This window comes from Oncorhynchus keta, chromosome 23, assembly GCF_023373465.1.
Source record: "Oncorhynchus keta strain PuntledgeMale-10-30-2019 chromosome 23, Oket_V2, whole genome shotgun sequence".
In the NCBI taxonomy this organism is placed as follows: Eukaryota; Metazoa; Chordata; class Actinopteri; order Salmoniformes; family Salmonidae; genus Oncorhynchus; species Oncorhynchus keta.
In genome coordinates, this window is record NC_068443.1 from 72,501 (window position 1) to 89,154 (window position 16,654).

Consider the following 16,654-nt stretch of genomic DNA (forward strand, 5'->3'; position numbering starts at 1 on the left):
CAGTGTGTGGTACCGTGTGGTCAGTGTGTGGTACTGTGTGGTCAGTGTGTGGTACTGTGTGGTCAGTGTGTGGTCAGTGTGTGGTACTGTGTGGTCAGTGTGTGGTACTGTGTGGTCAGTGTGTGGTACTGTGTGGTCAGTGTGTGGTACCGTGTGGTCAGTGTGTGGTACCGTGTGGTCAGTGTGTGGTACCGTGTGGTACTGTGTGGTCAGTGTGTGGTCAGTGTGTGGTCAGTGTGTGGTCAGTGTGTGGTACCGTGTGGTCAGTGTGTGGTCAGTGTGTGGTCAGTGTGTGGTACCGTGTGGTCAGTGTGTGGTACCGTGTGGTCAGTGTGTGGTACCGGGTGGTACCGTGTGGTCAGTGTGTGGTACTGTGTGGTCAGTGTGTGGTACCGTGTGGTCAGTGTGTGGTACCGTGTGGTCAGTGTGTGGTACTGTGTGGTACCGGGTGGTACCGTGTGGTCAGTGTGTGTGGTACCGTGTGGTCAGTGTGTGGTACCGTGTGGTCAGTGTGTGGTACTGTGTGGTCAGTGTGTGGTACCGTGTGGTCAGTGTGTGGTACTGTGTGGTACCGGGTGGTACCGTGTGGTCAGTGTGTGTGGTCAGGTGGTCAGTGTGTGGTACCGTGTGGTCAGTGTGTGGTACTGTGTGGTCAGTGTGTGGTACCGTGTGGTCAGTGTGTGGTACTGTGTGGTCAGTGTGTGGTACTGTGTGGTACCGTGTGGTCAGGTGGTCAGTGTGTGGTACCGTGTGGTACCGTGTGGTCAGTGTGTGGTACCGTGTGGTCAGGTGGTCAGTGTGTGGTACCGGGTGGTCAGGTGGTCAGTGTGTGGTACTGTGTGGTACTGTGTGGTACCGTGTGGTCAGGTGGTCAGTGTGTGGTACCGTGTGGTCAGGTGGTCAGTGTGTGGTCAGTGTGTGGTCAGTGTGTGGTACCGTGTGGTACCGTGTGGTCAGGTGGTCAGTGTGTGGTACCGTGTGGTCAGTGTGTGGTACTGTGTGGTCAGTGTGTGGTCAGTGTGTGGTACTGTGTGGTACCGTGTGGTCAGGTGGTCAGTGTGTGGTACCGTGTGGTACCGTGTGGTCAGTGTGTGGTACCGTGTGGTCAGGTGGTCAGTGTGTGGTACCGGGTGGTCAGGTGGTCAGTGTGTGGTACTGTGTGGTCAGGTGGTCAGTGTGTGGTACCGTGTGGTCAGGTGGTCAGTGTGTGGTCAGTGTGTGGTACCGTGTGGTACCGTGTGGTCAGGTGGTCAGTGTGTGGTACCGTGTGGTCAGTGTGTGGTACTGTGTGGTCAGTGTGTGGTCAGTGTGTGGTACTGTGTGGTACCGTGTGGTCAGGTGGTCAGTGTGTGGTACCGTGTGGTCAGTGTGTGGTCAGTGTGTGGTACCGGGTGGTACCGTGTGGTCAGTGTGTGGTACCGGGTGGTACCGTGTGGTCAGGTGGTCAGTGTGTGGTACCGTGTGGTCAGGTGGTCAGTGTGTGGTACCGTGTCGTCTCCATCGGGGTCCTGCAGGGAGCTGTAGTAGGTCAGGTGGTCAGTGTGTGGTACCGTGTGGTCAGGTGGTCAGTGTGTGGTACCGTGTCGTCTCCATCGGGGTCCTGCAGGGAGCTGTAGTAGGTCAGGTGGTCAGTGTGTGGTACCGTGTCGTCAGGTGGTCAGTGTGTGGTACCGTGTCGTCTCCATCGGGGTCCTGCAGGGAGCTGTAGTAGGTCAGGTGGTCAGTGTGTGGTACTGTGTGGTACCGTGTCGTCTCCATCGGGGTCCTGCAGGGAGCTGTAGTAGGTCAGGTGGTCAGTGTGTGTGGTACCGTGTGGTCAGTGTGTGGTACCGTGTCGTCTCCATCGGGGTCCTGCAGGGAGCTGTAGTAGGTCAGGTGGTCAGTGTGTGGTACTGTGTGGTCAGTGTGTGGTACCGTGTCGTCTCCATCGGGGTCCTGCAGGGAGCTGTAGTAGGTCAGGTGGTCAGTGTGTGGTACTGTGTGGTACCGTGTCGTCTCCATCGGGGTCCTGCAGGGAGCTGTAGTAGGTCAGGTGGTCAGTGTGTGGTACCGTGTGGTCAGTGTGTGGTACCGTGTGGTCAGTGTGTGGTACCGTGTCGTCTCCATCGGGGTCCTGCAGGGAGCTGTAGTAGGTCAGGTGGTCAGTGTGTGGTCAGGTGGTCAGTGTGTGGTACCGTGTCGTCTCCATCGGGGTCCTGCAGGGAGCTGTAGTAGGTCAGGTGGTCAGTGTGTGGTCAGTGTGTGGTACCGTGTGGTCAGGTGGTCAGTGTGTGGTACCATGTCGTCTCCATCGGGGTCCTGCAGGGAGCTGTAGTAGGTCAGGTGGTCAGTGTGTGGTACCGTGTGGTCAGGTGGTCAGTGTGTGGTACCGTGTCGTCTCCATCGGGGTCCTGCAGGGAGCTGTAGTAGGTCAGGTGGTCAGTGTGTGGTACCGTGTCGTCAGGTGGTCAGTGTGTGGTACCGTGTCGTCTCCATCGGGTCCTGCAGGGAGCTGTAGTAGGTCAGGTGGTCAGTGTGTGGTCAGTGTGTGGTACCGTGTCGTCTCCATCGGGGTCCTGCAGGGAGCTGTAGTAGGTCAGGTGGTCAGTGTGTGGTACCGTGTGGTCAGGTGGTCAGTGTGTGGTACCATGTCGTCTCCATCGGGGTCCTGCAGGGAGCTGTAGTAGGTCAGGTGGTCAGTGTGTGGTACCGTGTGGTCAGGTGGTCAGTGTGTGGTACCGTGTCGTCTCCATCGGGGTCCTGCAGGGAGCTGTAGTAGGTCAGGTGGTCAGTGTGTGGTACCGTGTCGTCAGGTGGTCAGTGTGTGGTACCGTGTCGTCTCCATCGGGTCCTGCAGGGAGCTGTAGTAGGTCAGGTGGTCAGTGTGTGGTCAGTGTGTGGTACCGTGTCGTCTCCATCGGGGTCCTGCAGGGAGCTGTAGTAGGTCAGGTGGTCAGTGTGTGGTACCGTGTGGTCAGTGTGTGTGGGTACCGTGTCGTCTCCATCGGGTCCTGCAGGGAGCTGTAGTAGGTCAGGTGGTCAGTGTGTGGTACTGTGTGGTCAGTGTGTGGTACCGTGTCGTCTCCATCGGGGTCCTGCAGGGAGCTGTAGTAGGTCAGGTGGTCAGTGTGTGGTACTGTGTGGTACCGTGTCGTCTCCATCGGGGTCCTGCAGGGAGCTGTAGTAGGTCAGGTGGTCAGTGTGTGGTACCGTGTGGTCAGTGTGTGGTACCGTGTGGTCAGTGTGTGGTACCGTGTCGTCTCCATCGGGGTCCTGCAGGGAGCTGTAGTAGGTCAGGTGGTCAGTGTGTGGTCAGGTGGTCAGTGTGTGGTACCGTGTCGTCTCCATCGGGGTCCTGCAGGGAGCTGTAGTAGGTCAGGTGGTCAGTGTGTGGTCAGTGTGTGGTACCGTGTGGTCAGGTGGTCAGTGTGTGGTACCATGTCTCCCATCGGGTCCTGCAGGGAGCTGTAGTAGGTCAGGTGGTCAGTGTGTGGTACCGTGTGGTCAGGTGGTCAGTGTGTGGTACCGTGTCGTCTCCATCGGGGTCCTGCAGGGAGCTGTAGTAGGTCAGGTGGTCAGTGTGTGGTACCGTGTCGTCAGGTGGTCAGTGTGTGGTACCGTGTCGTCTCCATCGGGGTCCTGCAGGGAGCTGTAGTAGGTCAGGTGGTCAGTGTGTGGTCAGTGTGTGGTACCGTGTCGTCTCCATCGGGGTCCTGCAGGGAGCTGTAGTAGGTCAGGTGGTCAGTGTGTGGTACCGTGTGGTCAGGTGGTCAGTGTGTGGTACCATGTCGTCTCCATCGGGGTCCTGCAGGGAGCTGTAGTAGGTCAGGTGGTCAGTGTGTGGTACCGTGTGGTCAGGTGGTCAGTGTGTGGTACCGTGTCGTCTCCATCGGGGTCCTGCAGGGAGCTGTAGTAGGTCAGGTGGTCAGTGTGTGGTACCGTGTCGTCAGGTGGTCAGTGTGTGGTACCGTGTCGTCTCCATCGGGGTCCTGCAGGGAGCTGTAGTAGGTCAGGTGGTCAGTGTGTGGTCAGTGTGTGGTACCGTGTCGTCTCCATCGGGGTCCTGCAGGGAGCTGTAGTAGGTCAGGTGGTCAGTGTGTGTGGTACCGTGTGGTCAGTGTGTGGTACCGTGTCGTCTCCATCGGGGTCCTGCAGGGAGCTGTAGTAGGTCAGGTGGTCAGTGTGTGGTACTGTGTGGTCAGTGTGTGGTACCGTGTCGTCTCCATCGGGGTCCTGCAGGGAGCTGTAGTAGGTCAGGTGGTCAGTGTGTGGTACTGTGTGGTACCGTGTCGTCTCCATCGGGGTCCTGCAGGGAGCTGTAGTAGGTCAGGTGGTCAGTGTGTGGTACTGTGTGGTACCGTGTCGTCTCCATCGGGGTCCTGCAGGGAGCTGTAGTAGGTCAGGTGGTCAGTGTGTGGTACCGTGTGGTCAGTGTGTGGTACCGTGTGGTCAGTGTGTGGTACCGTGTCGTCTCCATCGGGGTCCTGCAGGGAGCTGTAGTAGGTCAGGTGGTCAGTGTGTGGTCAGTGTGTGGTACCGTGTCGTCTCCATCGGGGTCCTGCAGGGAGCTGTAGTAGGTCAGGTGGTCAGTGTGTGGTCAGTGTGTGGTACCGTGTGGTCAGGTGGTCAGTGTGTGGTACCGTGTCGTCTCCATCGGGGTCCTGCAGGGAGCTGTAGTAGGTCAGGTGGTCAGTGTGTGGTCAGGTGGTCAGTGTGTGGTACCGTGTCGTCTCCATCGGGGTCCTGCAGGGAGCTGTAGTAGGCCGCTCTCTCATCCTCTTCTTCCATAAAGACGGGAGGCTCATATGACGTCAGGAAGGTAGACGGTCGGTACAGGTGCTTGTTCAGGTGGTGCTGCCTCTTATTGGACACCTACAGGCATAAACAACATTATCAACAACATCATTACCTATTACTAGGGGCGGCAGCGTAGCCTAGTGGTTAGAGCGTTGGACTAGTAACCGGAAGGTTGCGAGTTCAAACCCCCGAGCCGACAAGGTACAAATCTGTCGTTCTGCCCCTGAACAGGCAGTTAACCCACTGTTCCCAGGCCGTCATTGAAAATAAGAATATGTTCTTAACTGACTTGCCTGGTTAAATAAAGGTAAAATAAAATAAAAAAAATAAACTAGCCTGTTCAACCTCTCTGGTTCTTATTGGACACCTACAGACAACAGATTACTTATGGTTACAGATTATTTATGGTTACAGATTACTCCCGTCTCTTAGTCATTTAACTAAACCCACTGGTTATAAAACTAAACCCACTGGTTATAAAACTAAACCCACTGGTTATAAAACTAAACCCACTGGTTATTAAACTAAACCCACTGGTTATTAAACGAAACCCACTGGTTATTAAACGAAACCCACTGGTTATAAAACTAAACCCACTGGTTATAAAACTAAACCCACTGGTTATAAAACTAAACCCACTGGTTATAAAACTAAACCCACTGGTTATTAAACCCACTGGTTATTAAACTAAACCCACTGGTTATTAAACTAAACCCACTGGTTATTAAACTAAACCCACTGGTTATAAAACTAAACCCACTGGTTATTAAACTAAACCCACTGGTTATAAAACTAAACCCACTGGTTATAAAACTAAACCCACTGGTTATTAAACTAAACCCACTGGTTATTAAACTAAACCCACTGGTTATTAAACTAAACCCACTGGTTATTAAACTAAACCCACTGGTTATAAAACTAAACCCACTGGTTATAAAACTAAACCCGCTGGTTATTAAACTAAACCCGCTGGTTATTAAACTAAACCCGCTGGTTATTAAACTAAACCCACTGGTTATAAAACTAAACCCACTGGTTATAAAACTAAACCCACTGGTTATTAAACTAAACCCACTGGTTATTAAACTAAACCCACTGGTTATAAAACTAAACCCACTGGTTATAAAACTAAACCCACTGGTTATTAAACTAAACCCACTGGTTATAAAACTAAACCCACTGGTTATAAAACTAAACCCACTGGTTATAAAACTAAACCCACTGGTTATAAAACTAAACCCACTGGTTATAAAACTAAACCCACTGGTTATAAAACTAAACCCACTGGTTATTAAACTAAACCCACTGGTTATTAAACTAAACCCACTGGTTATTAAACTAAACCCACTGGTTATAAAACTAAACCCACTGGTTATAAAACTAAACCCACTGGTTATTAAACTAAACCCACTGGTTATTAAACTAAACCCACTGGTTATAAAACTAAACCCACTGGTTGTTAAACTAAACCCACTGGTTATTAAACTAAACCCACTGGTTATTAAACTAAACCCACTGGTTATAAAACTAAACCCACTGGTTATTAAACTAAACCCGCTGGTTATTAAACTAAACCCGCTGGTTATTAAACTAAACCCGCTGGTTATTAAACTAAACCCGCTGGTTGTTAAACTAAACCCACTGGTTATTAAACTAAACCCACTGGTTATTAAACTAAACCCACTGGTTATAAAACTAAACCCACTGGTTATTAAACTAAACCCACTGGTTATTAAACTAAACCCGCTGGTTATTAAACTAAACCCGCTGGTTATTAAACTAAACCCGCTGGTTATTAAACTAAACCCGCTGGTTATAAAACTAAACCCACTGGTTATTAAACTAAACCCACTGGTTATAAAACTAAACCCACTGGTTATAAAACTAAACCCACTGGTTATAAAACTAAACCCACTGGTTATAAAACTAAACCCACTGGTTATTAAACTAAACCCACTGGTTATAAAACTAAACCCACTGGTTATTAAACTAAACCCACTGGTTATTAAACTAAACCCACTGGTTATAAAACTAAACCCACTGGTTATAAAACTAAACCCACTGGTTATAAAACTAAACCCACTGGTTATACAACTAAACCCACTGGTTACAGACCCCACTGGTTATAAAACTAAACCCACTGGTTATAACACGAAACCCACTGGTTATTAAACTAAACCCACTGGTTATAAAACTAAACCCACTGGTTATTAAACTAAACCCACTGGTTAAAACTAAACCCACTGGTTATTAAACTAAACCCACTGGTTATTAAACTAAACCCACTGGTTATAAAACTAAACCCACTGGTTATAAAACTAAACCCACTGGTTATAAAACTAAACCCACTGGTTATAAAACTAAACCCACTGGTTATTAAACTAAACCCACTGGTTATTAAACTAAACCCACTGGTTATTAAACTAAACCCACTGGTTATAAAACTAAACCCACTGGTTATTAAACTAAACCCACTGGTTATTAAACTAAACCCACTGGTTATAAAACTAAACCCACTGGTTATTAAACTAAACCCACTGGTTATAAAACTAAACCCACTGGTTATAAAACTAAACCCACTGGTTATAAAACTAAACCCACTGGTTATTAAACTAAACCCACTGGTTATTAAACTAAACCCACTGGTTATTAAACTAAACCCACTGGTTATAAAACTAAACCCACTGGTTATTAAACTAAACCCACTGGTTATTAAACTAAACCCACTGGTTATTAAACTAAACCCACTGGTTATAAAACTAAACCCACTGGTTATAAAACTAAACCCACTGGTTATTAAACTAAACCCACTGGTTATTAAACTAAACCCACTGGTTATAAAACTAAACCCACTGGTTATAAAACTAAACCCACTGGTTATTAAACTAAACCCACTGGTTATTAAACTAAACCCACTGGTTATAAAACTAAACCCACTGGTTATTAAACTAAACCCACTGGTTATTAAACTAAACCCACTGGTTATTAAACTAAACCCACTGGTTATTAAACTAAACCCACTGGTTATAAAACTAAACCCACTGGTTATAAAACTAAACCCACTGGTTATTAAACTAAACCCACTGGTTATTAAACTAAACCCGCTGGTTATTAAACTAAACCCGCTGGTTATTAAACTAAACCCGCTGGTTATTAAACTAAACCCACTGGTTATTAAACTAAACCCACTGGTTATAAAACTAAACCCACTGGTTATAAAACTAAACCCACTGGTTATTAAACTAAACCCACTGGTTATAAAACTAAACCCACTGGTTATTAAACTAAACCCACTGGTTATTAAACTAAACCCACTGGTTATAAAACTAAACCCACTGGTTATAAAACTAAACCCACTGGTTATAAAACTAAACCCACTGGTTATAAAACTAAACCCACTGGTTATAAAACTAAACCCACTGGTTACAGACCCCACTGGTTATAAAACTAAACCCACTGGTTATAACACGAAACCCACTGGTTATTAAACTAAACCCACTGGTTATAAAACTAAACCCACTGGTTATAAAACTAAACCCACTGGTTATTAAACTAAACCCACTGGTTATTAAACTAAACCCACTGGTTATAAAACTAAACCCACTGGTTATTAAACTAAACCCACTGGTTATAAAACTAAACCCACTGGTTATAAAACTAAACCCACTGGTTATAAAACTAAACCCACTGGTTATTAAACTAAACCCACTGGTTATTAAACTAAACCCACTGGTTATAAAACTAAACCCACTGGTTACAGACCCCACTGGTTATAAAACTAAACCCACTGGTTATAAAACTAAACCCACTGGTTATAAAACTAAACCCACTGGTTATAAAACTAAACCCACTGGTTATAAAACTAAACCCACTGGTTACAGACCCCACTGGTTATAAAACTAAACCCACTGGTTATAACACGAAACCCACTGGTTATTAAACTAAACCCACTGGTTATAAAACTAAACCCACTGGTTATAAAACTAAACCCACTGGTTATTAAACTAAACCCACTGGTTATTAAACTAAACCCACTGGTTATAAAACTAAACCCACTGGTTATTAAACTAAACCCACTGGTTATAAAACTAAACCCACTGGTTATAAAACTAAACCCACTGGTTATAAAACTAAACCCACTGGTTATTAAACTAAACCCACTGGTTATTAAACTAAACCCACTGGTTATAAAACTAAACCCACTGGTTACAGACCCCACTGGTTATAAAACTAAACCCACTGGTTATAAAACTAAACCCACTGGTTATAAAACTAAACCCACTGGTTATAAAACTAAACCCACTGGTTATAAAACTAAACCCACTGGTTATAAAACTAAACCCACTGGTTATTAAACTAAACCCACTGGTTATTAAACTAAACCCACTGGTTATAAAACTAAACCCACTGGTTATTAAACTAAACCCACTGGTTATTAAACTAAACCCACTGGTTATAAAACTAAACCCACTGGTTATTAAACTAAACCCACTGGTTATTAAACTAAACCCACTGGTTATAAAACTAAACCCAATGGTTATAAAACTAAACCCACTGGTTATTAAACTAAACCCACTGGTTATTAAACTAAACCCGCTGGTTATAAAACTAAACCCGCTGGTTATAAAACTAAACCCGCTGGTTATTAAACTAAACCCGCTGGTTATTAAACTAAACCCGCTGGTTATTAAACTAAACCCGCTGGTTATTAAACTAAACCCACTGGTTATTAAACTAAACCCACTGGTTATAAAACTAAACCCACTGGTTATTAAACTAAACCCGCTGGTTATTAAACTAAACCCGCTGGTTATTAAACTAAACCCACTGGTTATTAAACTAAACCCACTGGTTATTAAACTAAACCCACTGGTTATAAAACTAAACCCACTGGTTATATAACTAAACCCACTGGTTATTAAACTAAACCCACTGGTTATTAAACTAAACCCACTGGTTATTAAACTAAACCCACTGGTTATAAAACTAAACCCACTGGTTATAAAACTAAACCCACTGGTTATTAAACTAAACCCACTGGTTATTAAACTAAACCCACTGGTTATAAAACTAAACCCACTGGTTATAAAACTAAACCCACTGGTTATTAAACTAAACCCACTGGTTATAAAACTAAACCCACTGGTTATAAAACTAAACCCACTGGTTATAAAACTAAACCCACTGGTTATAAAACTAAACCCACTGGTTACAGACCCCACTGGTTATAAAACTAAACCCACTGGTTATAACACGAAACCCACTGGTTATTAAACTAAACCCACTGGTTATAAAACTAAACCCACTGGTTATAAAACTAAACCCACTGGTTATTAAACTAAACCCACTGGTTATAAAACTAAACCCACTGGTTATTAAACTAAACCCACTGGTTATAAAACTAAACCCACTGGTTATAAAACTAAACCCACTGGTTATAAAACTAAACCCACTGGTTATTAAACTAAACCCACTGGTTATTAAACTAAACCCACTGGTTATAAAACTAAACCCACTGGTTACAGACCCCACTGGTTATAAAACTAAACCCACTGGTTATAAAACTAAACCCACTGGTTATAAAACTAAACCCACTGGTTATAAAACTAAACCCACTGGTTATAAAACTAAACCCACTGGTTATTAAACTAAACCCACTGGTTATTAAACTAAACCCACTGGTTATTAAACTAAACCCACTGGTTATTAAACTAAACCCACTGGTTATTAAACTAAACCCACTGGTTATAAAACTAAACCCACTGGTTATTAAACTAAACCCACTGGTTATTAACCTAAACCCACTGGTTATAAAACTAAACCCACTGGTTATAAAACTAAACCCACTGGTTATTAAACTAAACCCGCTGGTTATTAAACTAAACCCGCTGGTTATTAAACTAAACCCACTGGTTATTAAACTAAACCCACTGGTTATAAAACTAAACCCACTGGTTAGTAAACTAAACCCACTGGTTAGTAAACTAAACCCACTGGTTAGTAAACTAAACCCACTGGTTAGTAAACTAAACCCACTGGTTAGAGACCCTACTGGTTATAAAACTAAACCCACTGGTTATAAAACTAAACCCACTGGTTATTAAACTAAACCCACTGGTTATTAAACTAAACCCACTGGTTATAAAACAAAACCCACTGGTTATAAAACTAAACCCACTGGTTATAAAACTAAACCCACTGGTTATAAAACTAAACCCACTGGTTACAGACCCCACTGGTTATAAAACTAAACCCACTGGTTATTAAACTAAACCCACTGGTTATAAAACTAAACCCACTGGTTACAGACCCCACTGGTTATAAAACTAAACCCACTGGTTATTAAACTAAACCCACTGGTTATTAAACTAAACCCACTGGTTATTAAACTAAACCCACTGGTTATTAAACTAAACCCACTGGTTATTAAACTAAACCCACTGGTTATAAAACTAAACCCACTGGTTATTAAACTAAACCCACTGGTTATTAAACTAAACCCACTGGTTATAAAACTAAACCCACTGGTTATTAAACTAAACCCACTGGTTATAAAACTAAACCCACTGGTTACAGACCCCACTGGTTATAAAACTAAACCCACTGGTTATTAAACTAAACCCACTGGTTATTAAACTAAACCCACTGGTTATAAAACTAAACCCACTGGTTATTAAACTAAACCCACTGGTTATTAAACTAAACCCGCTGGTTATTAAACTAAACCCACTGGTTATAAAACTAAACCCACTGGTTATTAAACTAAACCCACTGGTTATTAAACTAAACCCACTGGTTATTAAACTAAACCCACTGGTTATTAAACTAAACCCACTGGTTATAAAACTAAACCCACTGGTTATTAAACTAAACCCACTGGTTATTAAACTAAACCCACTGGTTATTAAACTAAACCCACTGGTTATTAAACTAAACCCACTGGTTACAGACCCCACTGGTTATAAAACTAAACCCACTGGTTATTAAACTAAACCCGCTGGTTATTAAACTAAACCCACTGGTTATAAAACTAAACCCACTGGTTATAAAACTAAACCCACTGGTTATAAAACTAAACCCACTGGTTATAAAACTAAACCCACTGGTTATAAAACTAAACCCACTGGTTATAAAACTAAACCCACTGGTTATAAAACTAAACCCACTGGTTATAAAACTAAACCCACTGGTTACAGACCCCACTGGTTATAAAACTAAACCCACTGGTTATAACACGAAACCCACTGGTTATAAAACTAAACCCACTGGTTACAGACCCCACTGGTTATAAAACTAAACCCACTGGTTATAAACCCACACATCCAGAGGTGAACTAAGGTAAGTCAGTTTAGAGTAACACCAAAATGTCTGGGGAGAGGAGAGGTTTGAGAACCACTGAGGGAGGGGTTATGTAGATACCTTCTTGCTGTACATGCACATGTTGGGGGTCCTCCCAGGAACAGGGATTCCTGCTTTAGTCAGTTTGATGAAGTACTTCTGTACGCGGCTGGCCACCTACGCGCACACACACACACACACACCTTTATACTGTGACAAACACCTTCAGAGACCTGTTTCTCCGACCTGTACCCAGATCAGGGTGTTATATTAACCTGTACCCAGATCAGGGAGTTATATACCTTTGAAAATGTAAGTGTGTATCTCAGTGTGTGTGACACCTGTTTAGCGGTCCTGTTGCCCAGGGCGTCAGCTATCTTCTGCCAGCGTTTAGACTCCACCTCCTCAGGAGGAAACTGCAGTAGGAGATGCTCCAGCTTTTTCTACACACACACACACACACACACACACACACACACACACACACACACACACACACACACACACACACACACACACACACACACACACACACACACACACACACACACACACACACACACACACACACACACACACACACACACACACACACACACACACACACAAAGAGGGAAAATCAATCAAATGTATTTATAAAGCCCGTCTTACATCAGCTGATATCTCAAAGTGCTGTACAGAAACCCAGCCTAAAAACCCCAAACAGCAAGCAATGCAGGTGTAGAAGCACGGTGGCTAGGAAAAACTCCCTAGAAAGGCCAAAACCTAGGAAGAAACCTAGAGAGGAACCAGGCTGAGGGGTGGCCAGTCCTCTTCTGGCTGTACCAGGTAGAGAGGAACCAGGCTATGAGGGGTGGCCAGTCCTCTTCTGGCTGTACCAGGTAGAGGAACCAGGCTATGAGGGGTGGCCAGTCCTCTTCTGGCTGTACCAGGTAGAGAGGAACCAGGCTATGAGGGGTGGCCAGTCCTCTTCTGGCTGTACCAGGTAGAGAGGAACCAGGCTATGAGGGGTGGCCAGTTCTCTTCTGGCTGCGCCGGGTGGAGATTATAACAGAGTACATGGGCGATTAAATAGGGACGATTTCAAGTTTTCATAACAATGGGTAATCAGCCTTTCTGTATGCCGATTATGGCCGATTACATTGCAACCCACGAGGGGAAACTGCGTGGCAGGCTGACCACCTGCTACGGGAGTGCAGAGTCAAAAGGACCTATTGGCTGCAATGAGCCAAGGTTAGTTGCTAGCTAGCATTAAACTTACCTTATAAAAAACGATCAATCTTCACATAATCACTAGTTAACAAGGTAAGTTGCTAGCTAGCATTAAACTTACCTTATAAAAAACCCCATTAATCTTCACATAATCACTAGTTAATTAACAAGGTTAGTTGCTAGCTAGCATTAAACTTACCTTATAAAAAACTATCAATCTTCACATAATCCCTCGTTAACGACACATGGTTGATGATAATACTAGTTTAACTAGCTTGTCCTGCGTTGCATATAATCAATGCGGTGCCTGTTAATTCATCATCGAATCACAGCCTACTTCGACTTCGCCAAACGGGTGATGATTTAACAAAAGTGCATTTGCGAAAAAAACAACACATTCGTTGCACCAATGTACCATAAACATCAATGCCTTTCTTAAAATACATACAAACCTGCATATTTAGTTACAATAAAAGCATGTTTGCAGCCAATATTAACTTGTCAAATTGTGTCACTTCTCTTGCGTACTGTGCAAGCAGTGTCAGGGTAAATGCAGCAGTTTGGGCCTCCTGGCTCGTTGCGAACTGTGTTGCTTCCTAACAAGGACTAATTAATTTGCCAGAATTTTACATAACTATGCCCCCAAATTCTTATTTTCAATGACGGTCTAGGAACGGTGGGTTAACTGCCTTGTTCAGGGGCAGAACGACAGATTTTCACCTTGTCAGCTCGGGGGATTCAATCTTGCAAACTTACAGTTAACTAGTCCAATGCTCTAACCACCTGATTACATTGCACTCCACGAGGAGCCTGCCTGTTACACGAATGCAGCAAGCCAAGGTATGTTGCCAGCTAGCATTAAACTTATCTTATAAAAAACAATCAATCATAATCACTAGTTATAACTACACATGGTTGATGATATTACTAGTTTATCTAGCGTGTCCTGCGTTGCATATAATCGATGTGGTGCGTATCGTTGCTCCAATGTGTACCTAACCATAAACAACAACGCCTTTCTTAAAATCAATACACAGAAGTATATATTTTTAACCCTGCATATTTAGCTAAAAGAAATCCAGGTTAGCAGGCAATATTAACCAGGTGAAATTGTGTCACTTCTCTTGGGTTCATTGCACGCAGAGTCAGTGTCTATGCAACAGTTTGGACCGCCTAATTTACCAGAATTGTACATAACTATGACATAACATTGAAGGTGGTAGACTTAGGGATGCCACCCCTTAGATAAAATACAGAACGGTTCCGTATTTCACTGAAAGAATTAACGTTTTGTTTTCCAGATGATAGTTTCCGGATTCGACCATATTAATGACCTAAGGCTCGTATTTCTGTGTTATTATGTTATAATTAAGTCTATGATTTGATAGAGCAGTCTGACTGAGCGATGGTAGGCAGCAGCAGGCTCGTAAACATTCATTCAAACAGCACCTTCGTGTGTTTTTCCAGCAGCTCTTAGCAATGCTTGAGATCAACTCCTGCGATTAGACTGGCAATACTAAAGTGCCTATTAGAACACCCAATAACCAAAGGTATATGAAATACAAATGGTATAGAGAGAAATAGTCCTATAATTCCTATAATAACTACAACGTAAAATGTCCTGGAAATATTGAAGACTCATGTTCTGAACGAGGAACTGAAACGTTAGCTTTCTCACATGGCACATATTGCACTTTTACTTTCTTCTCCAACACTTTGTTTTTGCATTATTTAAACCAAATTGAACATGTTTCATTATTTATTTGAGACTAAATAGATTGTATTGATGTTTTATATTAAGTTAAAATATAAGTGTTCATTCAGTATTGTTGTAATTATCATTATTACAAATATATATAAAAATCATCAGATTAATCGGTATCGGCTTTTTTTTGGTCCTCCAATAATCGGCATCTGCGTTGAAAAATCATAATCGGTCGACCTCTAGTTCATAGATGACCAGCAGGGTCTGGTAATAAAAACCACAGTGGTTGTAGAGGGTGCAACAGGTCAGCACCTCAGGAGGAAATGTCAGTTGGCTTTTCATAGCCGATCATTCAGAGTTAGAGACAGCAGGTGCGGTAGAGAGAGAGAGACAGTAGAAAGACTACAGACAGACATACATTACCTGTAAAGACCATACACACATTATCACTAAGGACCACACACACATTGTCTATAAAGAACACACACACACACACACACACACACAGACACACAGACAAATCCTTGTCAGTACCTGTTCTTCCACGGTCCACAGCTGGTTGAAGGTGTCAGGTTTACTCTGGTGACACAGCCGCCCTCGGATCATCTGGACACAGAGAGAGACGGGTTAGAGAGAGAGAGAGAGAGAGAGAGATAGAGAGAGACGGGTTAGAGAGAGAGAGAGACGGGTTAGAGAGAGAGAGAGACGGGTTAGAGAGAGAGAGAGAGAGAGAGAGAGAGAGAGAGAGAGAGAGAGAGAGAGAGAGAGAGAGAGAGAGAGAGAGAGAGAGAGAGAGAGAGAGAGAGAGAGAGAGACGGGTTAGAGAGAGAGAGAGAGACGGGTTAGAGAGAGAGAGAGAGACGGGTTAGAGAGAGAGAGACGGGTTAGAGAGAGAGAGAGAGAGAGACGGGTTAGAGAGAGAGACGGGTTAGAGAGAGAGAGAGACGGGTTAGAGAGAGAGAGACGGGTTAGATTTCATGGTGAAATCCCTGAGCGGTTTCCTTCCTCTCCGGCAACTGAGTTAGGAAGGACACCTGTATCCTTGTAGTGACTGGGTGTATTAATAACGTGTAATTAATAGCTTCACCATGCTTAAATGGATATTCAATGTCAGCTTTTTAAAATATTGTAACCATCTACTAATAGGTACCTTTCTTTGTGAGGCATTGGAAAACCTCCCTGGTCTTTGTGGTTCATTCTGTGTTTGAAAATCAATGCTTAACCAAGGGACCTTACAGATAATTGTATGTGTGGGGGTACAGAGATAATATATGCCATTTAATATATATGCCATTTAGCAGACGCTTTTATCCAAAGCGACTTACAGTCATGTGTGCATACATTCTACGTATGGGTGGTCCCGGGAATCGAACCCACTACCCTGGCGTTACAAGCACCATGCTCTACCAACTGTGCCACAGAAGGACCACCATGAGAGATGAGGGACCTTACAGGTACAGAGATGAGGGACCTTATAGATAATTGTATGTGGGGGGTACAGAGATGAGGGACCTTATAGATAATTGTATGTGTGGGGTACAGAGATGAGGGACCTTATAGATAATTGTATGTGTGGGGTACAGAGATGAGGGACCTTACAGATAATTGTATGTGTAGGGTACA

At 44.0% G+C, this 16,654-nt stretch overlaps 2 protein-coding genes across 48 annotated transcripts in view; one reads left to right on the plus strand and one right to left on the minus strand.

Annotated features, from left to right (window-relative positions):
* LOC127910844 (uncharacterized) overlaps positions 1 to 4,845 on the plus strand; it is a 5,970-nt gene extending 1,125 nt beyond the window's left edge. The window contains exons 2-13 of one of the 47 annotated variants that reach the window (XM_052475828.1): positions 1 to 111; positions 819 to 867; positions 987 to 1,167; positions 1,470 to 1,619; positions 2,028 to 2,219; positions 2,260 to 2,425; positions 2,580 to 2,758; positions 3,010 to 3,213; positions 3,580 to 3,727; positions 3,809 to 4,006; positions 4,232 to 4,304; positions 4,660 to 4,744. The exon at positions 1 to 111 is cut by the window's left edge and continues 18 nt beyond it. In XM_052475828.1, the coding sequence (XP_052331788.1) occupies positions 1 to 111; positions 819 to 867; positions 987 to 1,167; positions 1,470 to 1,619; positions 2,028 to 2,219; positions 2,260 to 2,425; positions 2,580 to 2,758; positions 3,010 to 3,213; positions 3,580 to 3,727; positions 3,809 to 4,006; positions 4,232 to 4,301 (1,648 nt within the window). In that variant the 3' untranslated portion in view covers positions 4,302 to 4,304; positions 4,660 to 4,744. Of the gene's footprint in view, positions 246 to 300; positions 345 to 407; positions 493 to 606; positions 741 to 818; positions 879 to 986; positions 1,168 to 1,469; positions 1,620 to 1,875; positions 2,444 to 2,500; positions 2,793 to 2,849; positions 2,929 to 3,009; positions 3,373 to 3,453; positions 4,562 to 4,601 lie in introns of those variants that run through there. The other 46 variants (XM_052475849.1, XR_008076312.1, XR_008076314.1 and 43 more) reach the window with 46 other exon arrangements.
* zzz3 (zinc finger, ZZ-type containing 3) overlaps positions 1 to 16,654 on the minus strand; it is a 73,133-nt gene that overhangs the window by 21,571 nt on the left and 34,908 nt on the right. The window contains exons 6-9 of the mRNA XM_052475826.1: positions 15,566 to 15,637; positions 12,456 to 12,557; positions 12,196 to 12,291; positions 4,702 to 4,851 (exon numbers count right to left, since the gene is read on the minus strand). Coding sequence (XP_052331786.1) covers positions 4,702 to 4,851; positions 12,196 to 12,291; positions 12,456 to 12,557; positions 15,566 to 15,637 — 420 coding nt within the window. The remainder of the gene's footprint in view (positions 1 to 4,701; positions 4,852 to 12,195; positions 12,292 to 12,455; positions 12,558 to 15,565; positions 15,638 to 16,654) is intronic.